The 18,315-nt window shown below is 41.0% G+C and overlaps 4 protein-coding genes and 1 long non-coding RNA gene across 5 annotated transcripts; 4 read left to right on the plus strand and 1 right to left on the minus strand.

The window, feature by feature from the left end:
- Positions 1–327: 327 nt before the first annotated feature.
- On the minus strand, positions 328–1,158 carry LOC123988100. Its single transcript, XM_046286946.1, has one exon. It carries the CDS (start codon positions 1,156–1,158, stop codon positions 328–330), a length of 831 nt encoding a protein of 276 aa, XP_046142902.1.
- Positions 1,159–2,145: 987 nt separating this feature from the next.
- Positions 2,146–4,230, plus strand: LOC123988101. The gene has a single exon (XM_046286947.1). It carries the CDS (start codon positions 2,146–2,148, stop codon positions 4,228–4,230), a length of 2,085 nt encoding a protein of 694 aa, XP_046142903.1.
- A 79-nt stretch (positions 4,231–4,309) lies between these two features.
- On the plus strand, positions 4,310–5,917 carry LOC123988102. The gene has a single exon (XM_046286948.1). The coding sequence runs from the start codon at positions 4,310–4,312 to the stop codon at positions 5,915–5,917; it is 1,608 nt and encodes a 535-aa protein (XP_046142904.1).
- Positions 5,918–7,195: 1,278 nt separating this feature from the next.
- Positions 7,196–7,555, plus strand: LOC114882095. Its single transcript, XR_003790374.1, has 2 exons — positions 7,196–7,241; positions 7,355–7,555. It is a non-coding gene; the product is annotated as an uncharacterized LOC114882095 (long non-coding RNA).
- Positions 7,556–13,446: 5,891 nt separating this feature from the next.
- Positions 13,447–16,061, plus strand: LOC114881275. The gene is made up of 3 exons (XM_029198015.2): positions 13,447–13,453; positions 13,819–14,040; positions 15,223–16,061. Exons 1-3 carry the CDS (start codon positions 13,447–13,449, stop codon positions 16,059–16,061), a joined length of 1,068 nt encoding a protein of 355 aa, XP_029053848.2.
- Positions 16,062–18,315: the final 2,254 nt, after the last annotated feature.

Below are 18,315 nucleotides of genomic sequence, written 5' to 3' on the forward strand. Positions count from 1 at the left end.
ACGTGTTCAATGAATTTATTGTAAATGATCGGTTACTTTCGCAATCCTGCGGCTTTGCACGATAGCTGCTGATTCCTGAGGTCGGTTGAGCGTCGATGATCGAATTCTGAGAGATGATTTGCACTTGAGCACACTTAAAAGATCAGAACTAGTGAACAAGTGGTTTGCTGTGGTGATCGTTGATCAATAATAATGGCGGCGTTGCGCGCGAGCCGGCGAGAAGACCCCTCCTCACGCGTTACCTAGATGGGCAACTCTCGATCGATAAATCGATCGACCGTGAGCGCCATCATGGCTGAGCGGATTCTCAAACATTTCCGCCCGCCATCAGCAACTCGTTGATGATGTTTCTGCAGAGGTGAGCTCAGCTTGATGGTGAACAGGCAGGATGACAAGCTTGGTGATCGGTCGGACGAGAGTCGTGGTTGCAGTCTTCAAGGTTGCAACCCTGGTGAGGGCATCCTTGCCGGGGTAAACTTCGGTCACTCTTGCGAGTGGCCACTTGCTTGGTGGAAGATGCTCGTTCGTGAGCAGTACCAACGAGCCTGTCTTGATGTCGTTCGATGGATGATGCCACTTTGAGATTGATTGAAGTCTCTGCAGGTAGAGACTCCACTGAGACCAGAAGTGTTGAACCCTCTGCTGGATCAGTTGCCATTTCGACAATCTACCTGGTGAGACGTCGAGCAGTGATGGTTCTGGTATCGTGTTGAGCGCTGAACCGATGAGGAAGTGTCCTGGGGTGAGCGCAGAGATGTCGTCGAGATCGTCACTGAGCAGCTCCAATGGTCTTGAGTTGAGCACCGCTTCGATCTGTGTGAGGAGAGTGGAAAACTCTTCGAATGTTAGTAAGAGCTCACCAATTGTTCTCCTGAGATGGTACTTGATTGATTTCACCACAGCTTCCCATTTTCCTCCCATGTGAGGAGCAGCTGGTGGGTTGAACATCCATTGAGTGCTGTCAGCTGACAGAATCGATGCGATCTGTCGGTGCTCCTGTGAACTTGCACAAGACGGCCAGTCTGTATAGCTGCCATTGAATTTAGGCAGTGCGATGTCAGGTAGCTTAGATTGAGCTGGCGTCTTGTTTGGTTGCTCTGTCTGTTGAACCGGTCGTTGAGCCGTTATGAGAACAAACGCCGGCTCATACAAGCTCATTTAGATCAACTGGCGTCGCTACCTGCTGGACCGCCGACCATGGCAGCCGAGCAAGCGAAGAGCCTGAGCCAGCTCATTTCGACAGCTCTGGAAACGAGAAACGCTGTGCTCAATTTGGTGGATGCGGGAACTCTGGGCGACTGTATGCTGGTGCATCAGGTTAGCCGCAAGCTGGACCGTACGACCAAAGAGAGGTAGGAGTCGTTGCTTGGGGCGACGACTGAGTTTCCAAGGTTGGACTCGCTGGTGGAATTCGTCACCGCCCGTGTGAGGACCTTGGAGTCGCTAAGCGAGGACCAGGCGAAGGCAGCTCAACCAAGAGCAGCACCAGCGCGGCAAGCAGCTCAACCTGCACAGCTCCGAAGGCCAGCTCACGCCTCAGTAGCTGCAGCGCCAGCTCGCCAGACAGCTCCTCGAACGGCACCCGAGAGGCCCGACTTGGAGCGACCATCGCCTTTCGAGTGCTCCGACTGTTGCGGAGGGCAACATTATATTGTTGCATGCGCACTCTTTAGGAGCATGACGCCCAAGGTGCGAGCTCAGTGCGTGGAAAACAAGCGCCTGTGCTACAACTGCTTGGGCAGGCACAGCGTCCGCTCGTGCAAATCTGCTCAAAAGTGCAAGCACTGAGGAGATCACCACCATACTATGATCCACGAAGCCGAGCCGAAAACGGCTCCAGCTCAAGCCGGCTCATCCAGATCAGCCTCCTCATCCGCTCAAACCACCGAGTAGGAACTCGGTGCAGAAGTCAAACTGCCAGATCACAAAACTCTCCTCGCAACCGCTCAAGCTCTGCTCACCACCTCAACAACAGCTCACCAAATCCGCATCTTAATCGATCCAGGTTCCGAAATCTCATTCATCTCTGAAGAACTCACCCGTCTGCTCAACCTTCGGAGACACCGATCATCCATCACGATCATTGGTGTTGGTGGAACAAAATCAACTGAAACAAAGGGCGTGGTCACTGTCACACTCCAATCGATGCATTCACAACAGACTCTCTGCATCCAGGCTCACGTGCTCACAGCCGTATCGACAATCCTGCCATCGTTCTCAATGAGAACTCCGGATTGGCCTCACATTAGGAAATTGAGGTTGGCGGACAATGATTTTTTGACACGACGACCAGTCCATTTAATCATTGGAGCGGATTTCTACGGAAGGATCATCAAGCCAAATATCATCAAGGGCTCACCCACAACACCAATTGCTCAACTTTCCATTTTTGGATGGCTCGTCATTGGCCCAGTCGAGGAATCACATTCAAATACCCATTATTCACATTTTGCAGTTGCTCAAGACGAGCAGAGCAATCTGCAAGAGCTGCTCACCAAATTCTGGGTTCAAGAGGAGTCACCAATGGACATTCCAAGCACGCTCACTCCGGAGGAAGAAGAATGCGAATCACATTTCTGTGCGACTCACTCTCGTGATCACACAGGAAGATACATCGTTCGCATTCCACTCAAGGCACCAGCATCGCTCTTAGGCAGTTCACGCAAGATTGCCCAAAGATGTCTACAAAGCACTTTGCGACGACTCTCCAAGGATTCAACATACAACCAGCTCTACGTCGAGTTCATGAAAGAGTACGAAGAATTAGGACACATGGTAAAGGCTCCAGATCACCAAAGAATTTCATCAAGAGAGGCTGAGAACGTTGGGCCTGATGGGGAGATGACCTTGGCACATGATGCTTCGGCATCAGGAGGGTTGAGGGTCTCTTCTGACGGTTCAACACCTCAGACCTCTGCTCATCTTCAACCATATTATTTGCCTCACCATGGAGTTCTACGTCTCGACAGTTCAACAACGAAGCTCAGGGTTGTATTCAACGGATCGAAAGCTACGACATCAGGCAAATCAGTCAACGATTTAATGCATACTGGTGCTAATTTGCTCTTGAATGTTACAGATGTTCTAATTTGGCTTCGCCATTATCACCACATTTTTGCCACAGATATCACAAAAATGTATCGCCAGGTAGCAGTTCACAAGGATGATTGGGATCTCCAGCGAATCCTTTGGATCGATGAAGACCGCAATGTCATCCCTTACCAGCTCACAACTGTCACGTATGGTACAAAGGCGGCTCCCTTCCTGGCGACACGAGCACTCATGCAACTTGTTCACGATGAGGGTCATCGATTCCCTCTGGCAACGCCCTCGCTCACACATGGCAGATATGTGGATGATATCTTTGGAGGAGCAGACTCAATCTCGGAACTTGTGGAGGTCGCTCAACAGCTGATTGCATTGTGCAACGCGGGCGGATTTCCACTCGCAAAATGGCATGCGATTCACCCAGATCTTCTACGGGCTGTTTCGTCATCCACACAATCGTCAGCTCCCATATCATTTGACGACTGCACTACCAATTTACTCGGTATTCAATGGATGCCTCAAACTGACGCATTCGGCTTCTCATCAACTTTGACTGATCAACCAAGTAAGTGTTCAAAACGCCTCGTATTGTCCGAAGTGGCTCGGATATTTGATCCATTAGGTTTCGTCTCACCGGTAATAGTACGAGCAAAAATGCTATTACAAGAACTCTGGCTACACAAAATCAATTGGGACGACCAATTACCGTCTCAAATTGTATCACGATGGTTCATCATCAGAGAAGATCTCAAGGGTTTGGCCAAACTGATAATTCCAAGATGGTTCAACACATGGAACAATTCAACTGTAGAAATTCATGGATTCTCTGATGCTTCTCAACTTGCCATGGCAGCAGTGATTTACATCACTGTTAGCTCTCCGTCCAACAACTCAATGACGTCACTTGTCTGTTCTAAGACAAAAGTTGCACCACTGAAGAGGCTCACAATACCAAGATTGGAGTTGTCTGCAGCACTCCTATTGGCAAAACACACAAAATATGTTCAATCAACGCTCAAGGTGAAGATCAATGCAACGCACCTGTGGACGGATTCTCAAGTTTCGCTCATATGGATCAAATCGCAAGCATCACGTTGGAAGGATTATGTTCGGAACAGAGTCATTCAGATCCAAGAACTCACTCCAAATGCGCATTTGGAGGCATGTTCCAGGTACTTCTAATCCAGCCGACTGTGCTTCCCGAGGCATTTCGACAGATCAACTCCAACGATTGGAGCTTTAGTGGAAAGGTCCTCCATGGATGGCTCGAAATCAAAATCATTGGCCAGAGCAAAAGGAATTCTCAACTTCAACCAGCGAGCTCGAAGTGAGACCCAATGTGTCACTCTTTGCTTCAGCTCAAAAGCTAAGTTATCATTGGGATCTCATTTATAAATATTCATCTCTTATTAAGCTGTATAGACTGACTGCACTTTGTTTCAGGTTTGCCTCACGGCTTAAGAGAAAGCTCGAAACTCCTCCTGTGATCATCATACCATCCTGCGACATGGAGAAGGCGCAGCTCTTCTGGATTCACGCGACTCAACACTTGTATTTCACCAGCGAAATCAAGACGCTCAACTCAGGCTCAACCCTGCCTGCAACTCACCCCTTCAGTCGCCTCACCGCCTTCATCGATTCGCAGGGAACAATACGAGTAGGAGGAAGACTCACAAACACAGCGCTCAGCAGGGATGAAAAACATCCAGCGATCCTCCCACGGGACGCTCACCTGTCGAAGATCATCATTGAAGATGCTCACAAGCGAACATTTCACGGAGGAACGCAGCTCACGCTCGCATACATTCGACAACGGTACTGGATCATCGGTGGCAGAGCTCCTGTAAAATCTCACATTTTGAGATGTGTCGTGTGTGCTCGTCAGAGGGGGATTCGTGCCCGTCAGATGATGGGTCAACTACCTCTCTGTCGAGTCACACCATCACGACCATTCGCTCACATCGGTGTCGATTATGCAGGACCGATCACAATGAAAAATTCAAAGGGAAGAGGCTCGAAAACAATCAAAGGATGGATCTGCGTGTTCGTATGTTTCTCCTCATCAGCTGTTCACCTCGAGGTTGTCAGCGATTACTCAACCGAGGGATTTCTGGCAGCCTATAGAAGATTCTCATCACGAAGAGGGATCGCTCACAAGTTGTACTCTGACTGTGGTACAAATTTCATTGGAGCACAGGCAGAGCTCAAACGCCTGTTCACGCCAAGTTCACAGGAGCACCGACAGATCGCATCGATTCTGTCAGCTGACAGCACTCAATGGATGTTCAACCCACCAGCTGCTCCTCACATGGGAGGAAAATGGGAAGCTGTGGTGAAATCAATCAAGTACCATCTCAGGAGAACAATTGGTGAGCTCTTACTAACATTCGAAGAGTTTTCCACTCTCCTCACACAGATCGAAGCGGTGCTCAACTCAAGACCATTGGAGCCGCTCAGTGACGATCCCGACGACATCTCTGCGTTCACCCCAGGACACTTCCTCGTCGGTTCAGCGCTCAACACGATACCAGAACCATCACTGCTCGACGTCTCACCAGGTAGATTGTCGAAATGGCAACTGATCCAGCAGATGGTTCAACACTTCTGGTCTCAGTGGTCTCGACACTACCTGCAGAGACTTCAATCAATCTCAAAGTGGCATCATCCATCGAACGACATCAAGGCAGGCTCGTTCGTGCTGCTCACGAACGAGCATCTTCCACCAAGCAAGTGGCCACTCGCAAAGAGCGACCGAAGTTCACCCCGGCAAGGATGCCCTCACCAGGGATGCAACCTTGAAGACTGCAACCACGACTCTCGTCCGACCGATCACCAAGCTTGTCATCCTGCCTGTTCACCATCAAGCTGAGCTCACCTATGCAGAAACATCATCAACGAGTTGCTGATGGCGGGCGGAAATGTTTGAGAATCCGCTCAGCCATGATGGCGCTCACGGTCGATCGATTTATCGATCGAAAGTTGCCCATCTAGGTAACGCGTGAGGATGGGTCTTCTCGCCGGCTCGCGCGCAACGCCGCCATTATTGATCAACGATCACCACAGCAAACCACGTGTTCACTAGTTCTGATCATTTAAGTGTGCTCAAGTGCAAATCATCGCTCAGAATTCGATCATCGACGCTCAAACCGACCTCAGGAATCAGCAGCTATCGTGCAAAGCCGCAGGATTGCGAAAGGTACCGATCATTTACAATAAATTCATTGAACACGTGAGCCGCCAACCACGTGTCGATCACGCACGAGATCACGCGCACCATCACAGCAGCGGGCCGAATTAATAGAATTAACGGCGCTTACAAGCTCGCTGCTTGCAAATTGTAAGAGCATTGCTCGTGTAACACCACGCAGGTGACAGAGAAATTCAATAATCGATGTGTAACAAATTCATGTAAAATCATTGTGTTGTTCATCGAGTTCAGACAGTTCATTTTTTGTGTGTATCAAATTCACAACGAATCATTGTAACGATCAATTATTTGTATTTGTTTGCTCAGCAATCAACTGTCAGATCAGCGTGTTCACATCGCGTTTTATTATTGACTCAAATAAATCAATTTGTGAATCCGAACCAGCAAGTGTAAAATTCTTTCCCAGCGCAATCCATCCAGGATTTCCATCATTCCTGAACAATTTCAAATTAATGATTTTGAGTACAATGTATCAATATATTGTAATATGATTTGTGTTTCTTTATTTTCAGCATTTATTCAGACATTGATAAGGAACTTACAAGCAAAAAATTATGAAGTACAAAAGTTGAATAGATACATTAAAGATATTTTCCAGCGTGGAATGAAATACTAGGACAAATAACAAAAACGTACTCTGCAAACAGATGCAATTACTTACTTGCATGATATATCTGGAAGTAAGTTTAAGGTGAAGATATGTTAAACCTTATTTTCTTCAATGTATTTTTTATTTTTTTATTTTTTATGTTTTTGAGTACAATATATCAATTTATAATAATATGATTTCTTTTTCTTTATTTTCAGCATTTATTCAGACATTAATGAGGAAATTACAACCAATAAATTATGCAGTAGAAAAATTGAATAGATCCATTAAAGAAATTAAACAGTATGGAATAAAATATAGGACAAATAAGAAAAATGTACCCTGAAAACAGATGCAATTACATTCTCGCAGGATATATCAGGAAATATGTTTGAGGTAAAAGAAATATTAAACCTTATTTTCTACAATACATTTTTTATTCCAAATTAATGTTGTTGAGTATAATGTAGCAATATATAATAATATGATTTCTTCTTCTTTATTTTCAGTGTTTGATCAGACACGGAGGGGAAAATTGCAGCAGAGATATTATGGAGTAGAAGTATTAAATAGATACAGTGGAGAAATTATCCAAGCAAGAGCAGTATTAAATTAGAAAAGTTTGTCTAGCACGTTACAGGCTTTAAATACAATGTAATACTAGCATATTTCAAAAAAATAGTTTAATAAACGTAGATGAATCCCTTAAACTTTAACTTCCTATTCTAATTTCCTTAGTATAGAATTTAAGTTACAATTCATAGTGTTTTCTTCTACTTTCAAATAAATAGTTTTACCAAGTAATAATTTATAAAAAAAATAATTTGAAACAGAGTTTCTATTTCACTATTCACTTGTACCTTTTTTATAGCGCTTGTATTGTTTACAAATCTTGAATTTGTCTCAAACGAGTAGAACAGTTGTATTGAAATATTCCATTGCTAAGTCGAATCTGAAATGATATTAAAGCGTTTGGAAAGAATCTTGTCAAAGAAGACTTATGGACAGAACGTTGGAAACTCTTTTCCTCTCTAGTCAGTCATATCGTTATTGGTAAATATAATCTGAGATCTTCTACAATGTCATTCACGAAATTATCTTGAACAATTATACTAGATAATATTAATTAATGGTAGTCCAACAATGTAGTACGTTAACAACATTTTATTTTATTGATAATCTGGAGTACTTTTCATTTATTGAACGAGGAAAGGTGATTATCATGGTAGATAAGTTGCTACACAGATGACATAATGGAATAATAAAAACTGAAAAAAAACATGCATTTTCAAGAATGTTCCTTTTTTAGATTAGACACACTATTATTATTGTAATAACATTATTGACACTATAGACATAACAAATCAGGCACCTTCTTACATTGGTTGAATTTCATTTTGAGAGACATTAAATTCTTAACCTTTTTTAATACTTCAGTAGTATTTGATGTGTACAATTCAAAAATATCGATTGTATGCCATTGTTTATGCCATTATGATATTAAATCTATTAATCCAAATGCACATCCATATAAATTTATTCCGCGACCCGATCTCATCAACAGTATTTAACACGTAAATTCCAACCACACTAATTTCATGCTTTGGAATCCACTGCTTCTTTTTAACCGACTTCGGAAAGGAGGTGGTTACTCAATTCGATCAGTATGTATTCTTTTTTTTGTGTTCACCGATTACTCCGAGATGGATGTACCAATCGGAACGAAACCTTTTACATCTTGTAGGGTATGTCTTCCGGTTGGTCCCATTGAAAAAATTTTTTCATTGTTATTGCAAAATACAGGAAGTTTTCAATGTCAAGATTGGACGATTTCAATGACCTTTTAATATGTTGTCGGGGACATGATTCTGAACAACTTTTTCATTATGCATAATTAACGGAAAGTTTTAGTTTCCGAGATATTCGTGAAAAACTATTGTTACTACTACATTGAATTCTATGTATGCCTACGTGTCTCTACTGGTGTAAGAGTCAGCATGCAGTCGCCGATTCTGTACTGTTTCTTATATACATGGGTACTCTGCAAGGCATGTACCGATTGAGATGAAACCTTTCACATCTAATAGGAGATATTTCCGCGATATTTCACTTGCAAAAATTTATGCAATTTGTTATTGTTAATAACTATTCTGATAACTTGTATGGAACTTGTTATCGTTAAAAACTATCGTTATTGCAATTAACCAATAAGAACGGTAAACTACCTCACGGCATCCTACAAATACTGCTCGCTCCACTAAAAAGTGTGAAATAAAATAATTTTTAACAAAAAATACAACCGACTTCGAAATGCACTAAAAAGTATGAAATAATTTCTACTTTATTTATACAAATACCCAACAGCTATTAATAAAACCTATGTACTCGTTAAATAGTATACTAAATACATTTCAACCTTTTCGGAGGCGGCGCAATATTAAAAATACCCGAATATACGATGCTGCCAATAATGATTTGATAGGTTGTCGACGCCTGAATCTTCCTAGTAGAAGAAAAGTTTTTAATTTTGCGCCGCCTCCGAAAAGGTTGAAATGTATTGAGTATACTATTTAACGAGTAAATAGGTTTTATTGATAGCTGTTGGGTATTTGTATAAATGAAGTAGAAATTATTTCATACTTTTTAGTGCATTTCGAAGTCGGTTGTATTTTTTGTTAAAAATTATTTTATAACACTTTGATAATATTCGATTGGAAAATTCGTAATTTATATACATATAACCTAACTACATGTGTCAAACTACAAAAAACACAACCAGCATTTTGTAATGTGACATCTCCGTAATATTTACAGATTTGTAACGACCCAAAGTGAGTACGTCACTGCACCGACTTGTAGGGAGAGCGGTTCCCTTAGAAGGCGACTCGTAATCAACGTGTTAGGGATTATAGGTTCGTGTGGTGTGCGGCTAAGGAGTGAAATCCAAACACTAATGTGCTAGAACTAATGGAAATTTGTTTATTCAAGAATAAGAGGTAAGTGAATATTAATTGAAATATAATATAAAACAAAATCGCTAGTATCACAATAAGTACGGCTAGAAATAGGAATACAATAAGAAATAATACTTTGTTCGCCGTACATTGGGAATACAATAAGAAATATGTAATTAGTAGTTAATATATGTAAATTGAAATTAATGATTAGTATTAGTAATAAATTGTAAGAATTAACGATAATAATTGATAGCGCTGACGCGAACGTGGCTCAGTCTTCCATTACAGTCAATACTCTGTTTAATTTCATTAATGACTATGGAAACCAAATTCCAGAGGTTTGTGCAAAACTATTGGATTCAAGTTAACCCTTCCTATAGGTCGCAATCGGTTTCTGGTAATACCAGAGCTGTGTTAGACGCAGGCCGTCTCAAGGAGCTCGGCTCCTCGCTAGCTCTTTACACTTGAGTGTTGGCTTAGCTTAACACCTGTTTAACACGTTGCGTACCGTGAATAGGAGGTCCACCGATCCGTAGTACTGCACGCCACCAGTGGAAGAGTAGAAATTTGCTACAACTCGCGCTCTATTGCTGCCTAAACGGCTCAGCGCAAGCTTTCCTCTACTTGTTCAGAGTATTGTCTGTTCCTGACCGTGGTCAGAGAAGATCTGCGCTGAAACCGTGTGGAACGCCTCTATTTATACTCAGATTTAGCTGAGTCGGCACTTTTTTTCCACATAGAGTTTCTTGGGGTAACTGGGTTTTCCCCATCACCGCTCTAGAATTTCACCCCATCGTGTGTTTACCGGGTTTGCTCTGGCGCATGCGCGGTCAGACGTCGATAATTTATCGATAAACTGTTTTACCGTCTGACTTATCGACTATACGCTTATCGACGAATTCAGCAAACTCGGTTATTGACGAAAATGAAAACTGTTTATTACAAAAATTATTATATGCATTAAACTAAATATTAACAATAGAAATTAAATTAGACACTTTGTATGAATTATAATAAAGAAAAATGAAATAAAATGGTATTGTGCTTCTTATTGGGTCGTTACAGATTCCAGTTATTAGATGCTTTAAAGTTCTCGAAAGCCGACTGTTTCGAAAATTGTCGTTACTAAGTTGTCGATCACCTGGCGAGGTTGTTGACCCAATGACGTCGCCTGTCTATGACTGACAGAGACGACATCATCGGGTCGTTGGCCTAGCGGATAGCTGACAGCAGCTGACAGTTTGAGAAAGTAAACACTCTCGGTTTCGACAGGAGCATAACAAAACCTATCTCTATGTTTCGCTCGAAAATTTTGATATGTTGGAGATTATCAAAAAAAAGAATTGTAACTGGCACAATATATTGTCGGATTACATGTAATTAATATTATCTAGTACAATTGTCAAGAAATTTAGTGAATTCCGTTTCGTAAGATTTTAGGTTATATTTGCCTATGGTGAAATAAAATTAATTCATAGTAATTGAATTTCCTTTTCCACCTTTTCTCCATAAGTCTTCTTTGAACAAGATCGTTTCTAAATGTTTTAATACCTTTTCTGATTGGATTGACTATTGGAATATTTCAGTTGGACTGTTGTAGTCGGATAAAATGAATTTGGGATTTGTAAATACAATACAAGTGATACAAAATAGATGAAAGTGAAGAGAGTAGTAATTACAACAATATTACAACTTCTTTTTTTTATTTATGTATTTTTACTCGACAAAAGTATTTATTTGCAGCTAGAAGAAGACAATGCGAACTGTAAATTAAATTCTATATTAAGGAAATTGGAACAGGAAATTACAAATTAAGTCTCATTTTCTCCTATTAATTTATTTATTTAAAGTATTCTGACACTATGATTTACAACACAAACTTATCTAATTTAATAATCCTCTTTTTTTGATAATTTGTTCAATGTATCTATCAAAATCTTCTACTCAATAATTTTTTGGTTGTAAGTTTCTCATCAATGTATGAATAAATGCTGAAAATAAAGAAGAAGAAATCATATTATTATTATTGATACATTGTACTCAACATCATTAATTTGAAATAAAGAATGTATTGAAAAAAATATGGTTTAATACTTCTTTTACCTTAAACATATTTCCTGATATATCCTGCGAGAAAGTAATTGCATCCGTTTGCAGGGTACGTTTTTGTCTTTCGTCCTAGTATTTCATTCTACGCTGGAAAGTATCTTCAATGTATCTATTCAACTTTGATACACCATGGTTGTAATTTCCCCATCAATGTCTGAAAATATAGAAAAAGAAATCATATTATTACATATTGATATATTGTACTTAACAACATTAATTTGAAATAAAGAATGTATTGAAAAAAATATGGTTTAATATTTCTTTTACCTCAAACGTATTTCCAGATATATCCTGTGAGAAAGTAATTGCATCTGTTTTCGGAGTACGTTTCTGTTATTAATCCTAGTATTTCATTCCGCAATGTTTAATTTGTTTAATGGATCTATTCAAATTATGTACTCCAATAATTTCCTCATCAATGTCTCAACAAATTCTGAAAATAATGAAAAAGATATCATATTATTATATATTGATGCATTGTACACAAAAACATTAATTTGAAATAAAGAATGTATTGGAAAAAATATGGTTTAATATTTCGTTTACCTCAAACATATTTCCTGATATATCCTGCGAGAATGTAATTGCATCTGTTTGCATAGTACGTTTTTGTTATATGTCCTAGTATTTCATTCCATGCTGGAAAATATCTGTAATGTATCAATTCAACTTTTCTGCTCCATAATTTTCTGCTTGTAATTTCCTCATCAATATCTGCATAAATGCTGAAAATATAGAAAAAGAAATCATATTATTATATATTGATACATTGTCCAGAACAACATTAGTTTGGAATAAAGTATGTATTAAAGAAAATAAGATTTAATATTTCTTTTACCTGAAACATATTTCCTGATATATCCTGCGAGAATGTAATTGCATCTGTTTTCAGGGTACACGTTTCTTATTTGTCCTATTATTTTATTCCATACTGTATAATTTCTTAAATGGATCTATTCAACTTTTCTACTGCATAATTTTTTGATTGTAATTTCCTCATCAATGTCTGAATAAATGCTAAAAATAAGGAAGAATAAATCATATTATTATATATTGATACATTTTACTCAATGACATTAATTTGGAATAAAGAATGTATTGAAGAAAGTAAGGTTTAATATTTCTTTTACCTTCAACATATTTCCAGATATATCTTGTAGGAAAGTAACTGCATTCAATTTCCACAAGTTTTTCACTATAACCTATACCTGTCAAACATTACACATAACCATTTGACCTTAGATATATGGAATCATATACTTTAGCATGCATACGCAAAGAAATAGCATCGGAATTTAAATCGACAAACAATACCACTATCTGCCGATTTCCAAAGGCAATGATTATAAAACATATGGCGTCCAAATGGCACGAATCCAAATGGCACGACGTCCAAACGGCACGGCGTCCAAACGGCACGACGTCCAAAAGGAACGCGTCCAATCGGTACGGCGTCCAAAAGGAACGCGTCCAATCTGGACCGTCCAATTGGGACGCGTCCAATCGGTCAATGTCCAAGTGGGACACCCCCAAAAATGGCAGGTATGTCGATGACATTTTTGGTGGCGCAGATACCGCAGAACATCTACAGGACATTGCAAATCAGCTGACGCAGGTGTGTCAAGCGGGTGGTTTTCCACTCGCAAAATGGCACTCCACGAGCAAATCGTTGCTAGAAGACCTCGCACCAGAGCAAGTCAACGCAGCAATCTCATTCGACGACTGTGCAACCAAAATTCTCGAAATTAAATGGATTCCACATCAGCACACGCTCAACTTTTCAACCATATCAGCCACGCAGCGCACGAAGTTTACAAAACGCCTCATACTCTCCGGAGTAGCTCAACTCTTTGATCCACTCGGTTTTGTTGCACCTGTAATTATCAGAGCTAAAATTCTTGTTCAAGAGCTTTGTTTACAGGAACTCAGTTGGGACGACATTCTGCCGCTTCATAATACTCAACGATGGTTACGCATCAGGGAAGATTTAACCAGCTTGGCCAAGCTTTCAATCCCACGATGGTTCAACACCACGACCACGTCTACAGTTGAACTTCATGGCTTCGCTGATGCATCAGTCCTCGCAATGGCAGCCGTCGTCTATCTCGTCGTACACGCACCGTCCACGGGTAACCAAGTTTCGCTTGTCTGCTCGAAAACGCGAGTGACACCACTCAAACGTCCGACCATCCCGAAGTTGGAACTCACCGCAGCGCTGCTACTCTCTAAACTGATACGGCATGTTCACGCTACTTTGAACATGACCGTCTCTCAGACATTTTTGTGGACGGATTCAGAAGTCACGCTTGCATGGATCAAATCGCACCCCTCCAAATGGAAGGATTACGTTCGCAACAGGGTAATCCTGATCCAGGAGATTACGCAGAACTTTCACTGGAGGCATGTACCAGGATCATTGAATCCAGCTGACTGCGCGTCAAGAGGCATGACGACAGAACAGCTTCAACAGCACTCGCTTTGGTGAACGGGAACACCCGGGATCACGCAAACGCAGAATGCACAGCCCACTAAAACCAGTGTCGACGCAGACGAGCTAGGAGCTCCAGAAGCTCATGCTGTGGTTTCACTGCACACGTCTAACGCAAACGTAAAGGAATATTCATGGGATTTGATCTATAAATATTCTTCTCTTCACAGATTACCCAGAATTACATTTCTCTGTCTCAAATTCGTGGACAAGCTGCTAAAAAGACAGGACGCTTAGCCCACACACGCTATCTCAGCAGCTGATATGGAAAGGGCCAGAATCTACTGGATTCAGGCCACGCAGTCCATATTCTTTCAAAACGAATTCGCTACACTCGCCAAAGGAACAACGCTTCCATCGACGCATCCGTTCACGAGGCTCACCGCTTACCTCGACCATCAAGGAATCGCCAGTGTAGGCGGACGCCTCCAACATTCAGAACTCTCGCACGATGGCAAACACCCTGTCATTTTGCCTCGTGATTCACGACTCTCTGCACTTCTCATCGACCACGCACATCTTCAGACCATGCATGGAGGTACGCAATCCACCCTCGCTTTTCTCAGACAACGCTACTGGATTCTCGGTGGACGAGCTCCAGTGAAAACACATATCCCGCGTTGCGTGAAGTGCGCTCGGCAGAGGGGGATCCGTGCTCATCAACTGATGGGCCAACTACCTCTATGTCGGGACACTCCATCGCGCCCGTTCACACACACTGGTGTGGACTACGCAGGACCGCTCACGCTGAAGACTTGGAAAGGCAGAGGAGCCAAGACGCAGAAAGGGTGGATTTGTGTATTCGTCTGCTACGCAACATCAGCTGTACACTTCGAAGTTGTCACCGACTACTCAGCCGACGCGTTCATCGCAGCCTATCGCAGAATCGCAGCAAGGAGAGGAACTGCAGCCTCTCTCTACTCTGATTGCGGCACCAACTTCCAAGGAGCGGACCCGCAGTTAAAAAAGCAGTTCAAGGACAGCACATGCGAAAACCAAGACGTCGCAGCTCTTCTAGCCAAGGATGGTACGCAGTGGCACTTCAACCCTCCTGCCGCTCCACACATGGGTGGAAAATGGGCGGCAGTGGTCAAGTCTCTCAAATTCCATCTGAAGAGGACGATTGGAGATGCTTTATTGACGTTCGAGGAATCAAAAACATTGCTCGCGCAGATTGAAGCCATCCACAATTCAAGACCGTTGGAACCACTCAGCGATGATCCAGACGACGTCTCAGCCCTCTCACCAGGACACTTCCTGATCGGATCGCCGCTCAACGCAGTGCCAGAGCCCACGCTTCTCGACATCTCAGTCAACAGATTGTCAAGGTGGCAATTTGTACAGAAGCGCCTCCAACAATTGTGGAGACTCTGGTCAACGCAGTACTTGCAGCGACTCCAGGCCATCTCAAAATGGCATCATCCGTCCAACGAGATCAAGGTAGGCTCTTTTGTTCTCATTACTGATGAACGCTTGCCCTCAGGAAAATGGCCCATGGCCAGGGTTCTCGGTCTGATGCCAGGAAAGGATGGACTTACCAGGATCGTCACCCTCAAGACGGCCACCACAACGCTCACGCGGCCTATCGCCAAGCTGGCTCCTCTTCATCAGCCCTCTGAGGACAACGCGGACACGCAGACCACATCATCGACCAGTCGCTGATGGCCGAGGGGAAATGTTGGCGAAATTCCCCAAATTGTCGTAGAACATGAAGTTGGCAATGAAAGTATTTCGTCGGTGCGTCGTTACCGATAGCGGCAGCACCGTTCGGGCCCACTTTGTCCACGCGGTCCCCTCTTCAAGCGGAACCGGCACGATCGACGCCATGATTGATTTCCTTCTTCTTGATAGATCGTTCGACGCGTACGCACGTGCCTCGCAGTCCTCTCTGTTCGATTCAAGATTGTATTTCTGTTCACGCGACGCGAAGGATTTCAGACCACGCTGTCTAATTCTTTGTATCGTCCGCGCTGCATAACTATATGCCATTTAGCGTGTAAGATTTATACTTGTATAATTTCTTCATCGTATACAATTTCCATTTGTTGACCACGCTGACCACGCGCATCAAGTGTTTGTGACTCTGTGACTCTGTAAATATTCTGTGTCGTAAATATACTGCTTGTGTTACGTTAAGGCGTGTCATTTTCTCTGTCCGCTCTGACCACGCAATCCGCTGACAGTATCGTTATTACTATATCTACATTAGATATAATGCAATATACTGATCCCTTTCCACAGATCAATGTACACTTAATAACAACATCGTTGATACTATATCTACATCGGATATAATGTAATATACTAATACCTTCCCACAAATCAGTAGACATATAATAACAATATCGTTGTTACTATATCTACATTAGATATGTAATATATATTTAATAGAAATATCATTATTACTATATGTCCATTGGATATACATTGCAATATACTGATTCCTTCCCACAGATCAACGTCCATTTGATAACAATATCGTTATTACTATATCTACATTAGATATGTAATATACATTTAATAACAATATCATTACTACTATATCTACATCAGATGTAATTTAATATACTGATATAATCCCATACACCAATGTACATTTAATAGAAATATCATTATTACTATATCTACATCAGATATAATTTTATATACTGATTTAATCCCACAGACTAATGTACATTTAATAACAATATCATTATTACTATATCTACATTGGATCTAATGTAATATACTGGTTCCTTCCCACAGGCCAATGTACATTTCATAACAATATGATTATTACTATACCTACATCACATATAATGTAATATACTGATTCCTTCCCACAGGTCAATGTACATTTGATAACAATATGATTATTACTATACCTACATTAGAAATGTAATATATACTTAATAACAATATCATTATTACTATATCTACATCAGATGTAATGTTATATACTGATTTATTCCCACAGGCCAATGTACATCCAATAACAATATCATTACTACTATAGATCCAGTAGATATAATGTAATATACGGGTTCCTTTCCGCAGATCAATGTACATTTGGTAACAATTTCATTATTACTACATCTACATTACATATAATGTAATATACTGATCCCTTCCCACAGATCAATCTACATTTGATGACAACATCGTTGATACTATATCTGCATTAGGTATAATTTAATATACTGATCAGTTGCCACAGATCAATGTACATATAATAACAGTATCGTTATTGCTATATCTACATTGGATATGTAATAAAGATTTAAAAACAATTTCTTTATTACTATATCTCCATTAGATATAATGTTGTATACTGATATATTTCCACAGGCCAATGTACATCCGATCACAATATCATTACTACTGTATATCCATTAGCTATAGTGTAATATACTGATGCCTTCCCACAGATCGATGTACATTTGATAACAATATCATTATTACTATATCTACATTAGATATAATGTAGTATACTGATCCCTTTCCAACGATCAATGTATATGTACATTATTATATGTACATTGATCTGTGGGAAGGGGTCAGTATATTACATTATATCTAATGAAGATATAGTAATAATGATATAGTTATTAAATGTACACTGATCTGTATGAAGGAATCAGTATATTACATTATTCTAACGTAGATATAGTAATAATGACATTCTTATCTTTATATATATATTTCTTCTGTGCGTGTGTATGTGACTGAACTCCTCCTAAACATTTTTTGATCAGATGCGCAGTTTTCGAGATATATCGAGATATTCAAAAGTTCCAAAAGCCGTACCAACATTATAAGCAAGAAGAAACACTGTCCCCCCTTTCTTTGAGGTAACTCTCTACTATTCTAAGCTGTATTCAATATTCCGAGCTGCAAATGCCACTTCCAGCGCAGCTGTGCAGACGAAGAACAAGAA

The sequence above is a fragment of the Osmia bicornis genome, chromosome 9 (genome assembly GCF_907164935.1).
Source record: "Osmia bicornis bicornis chromosome 9, iOsmBic2.1, whole genome shotgun sequence".
Classification (NCBI taxonomy): domain Eukaryota; kingdom Metazoa; phylum Arthropoda; class Insecta; order Hymenoptera; family Megachilidae; genus Osmia; species Osmia bicornis.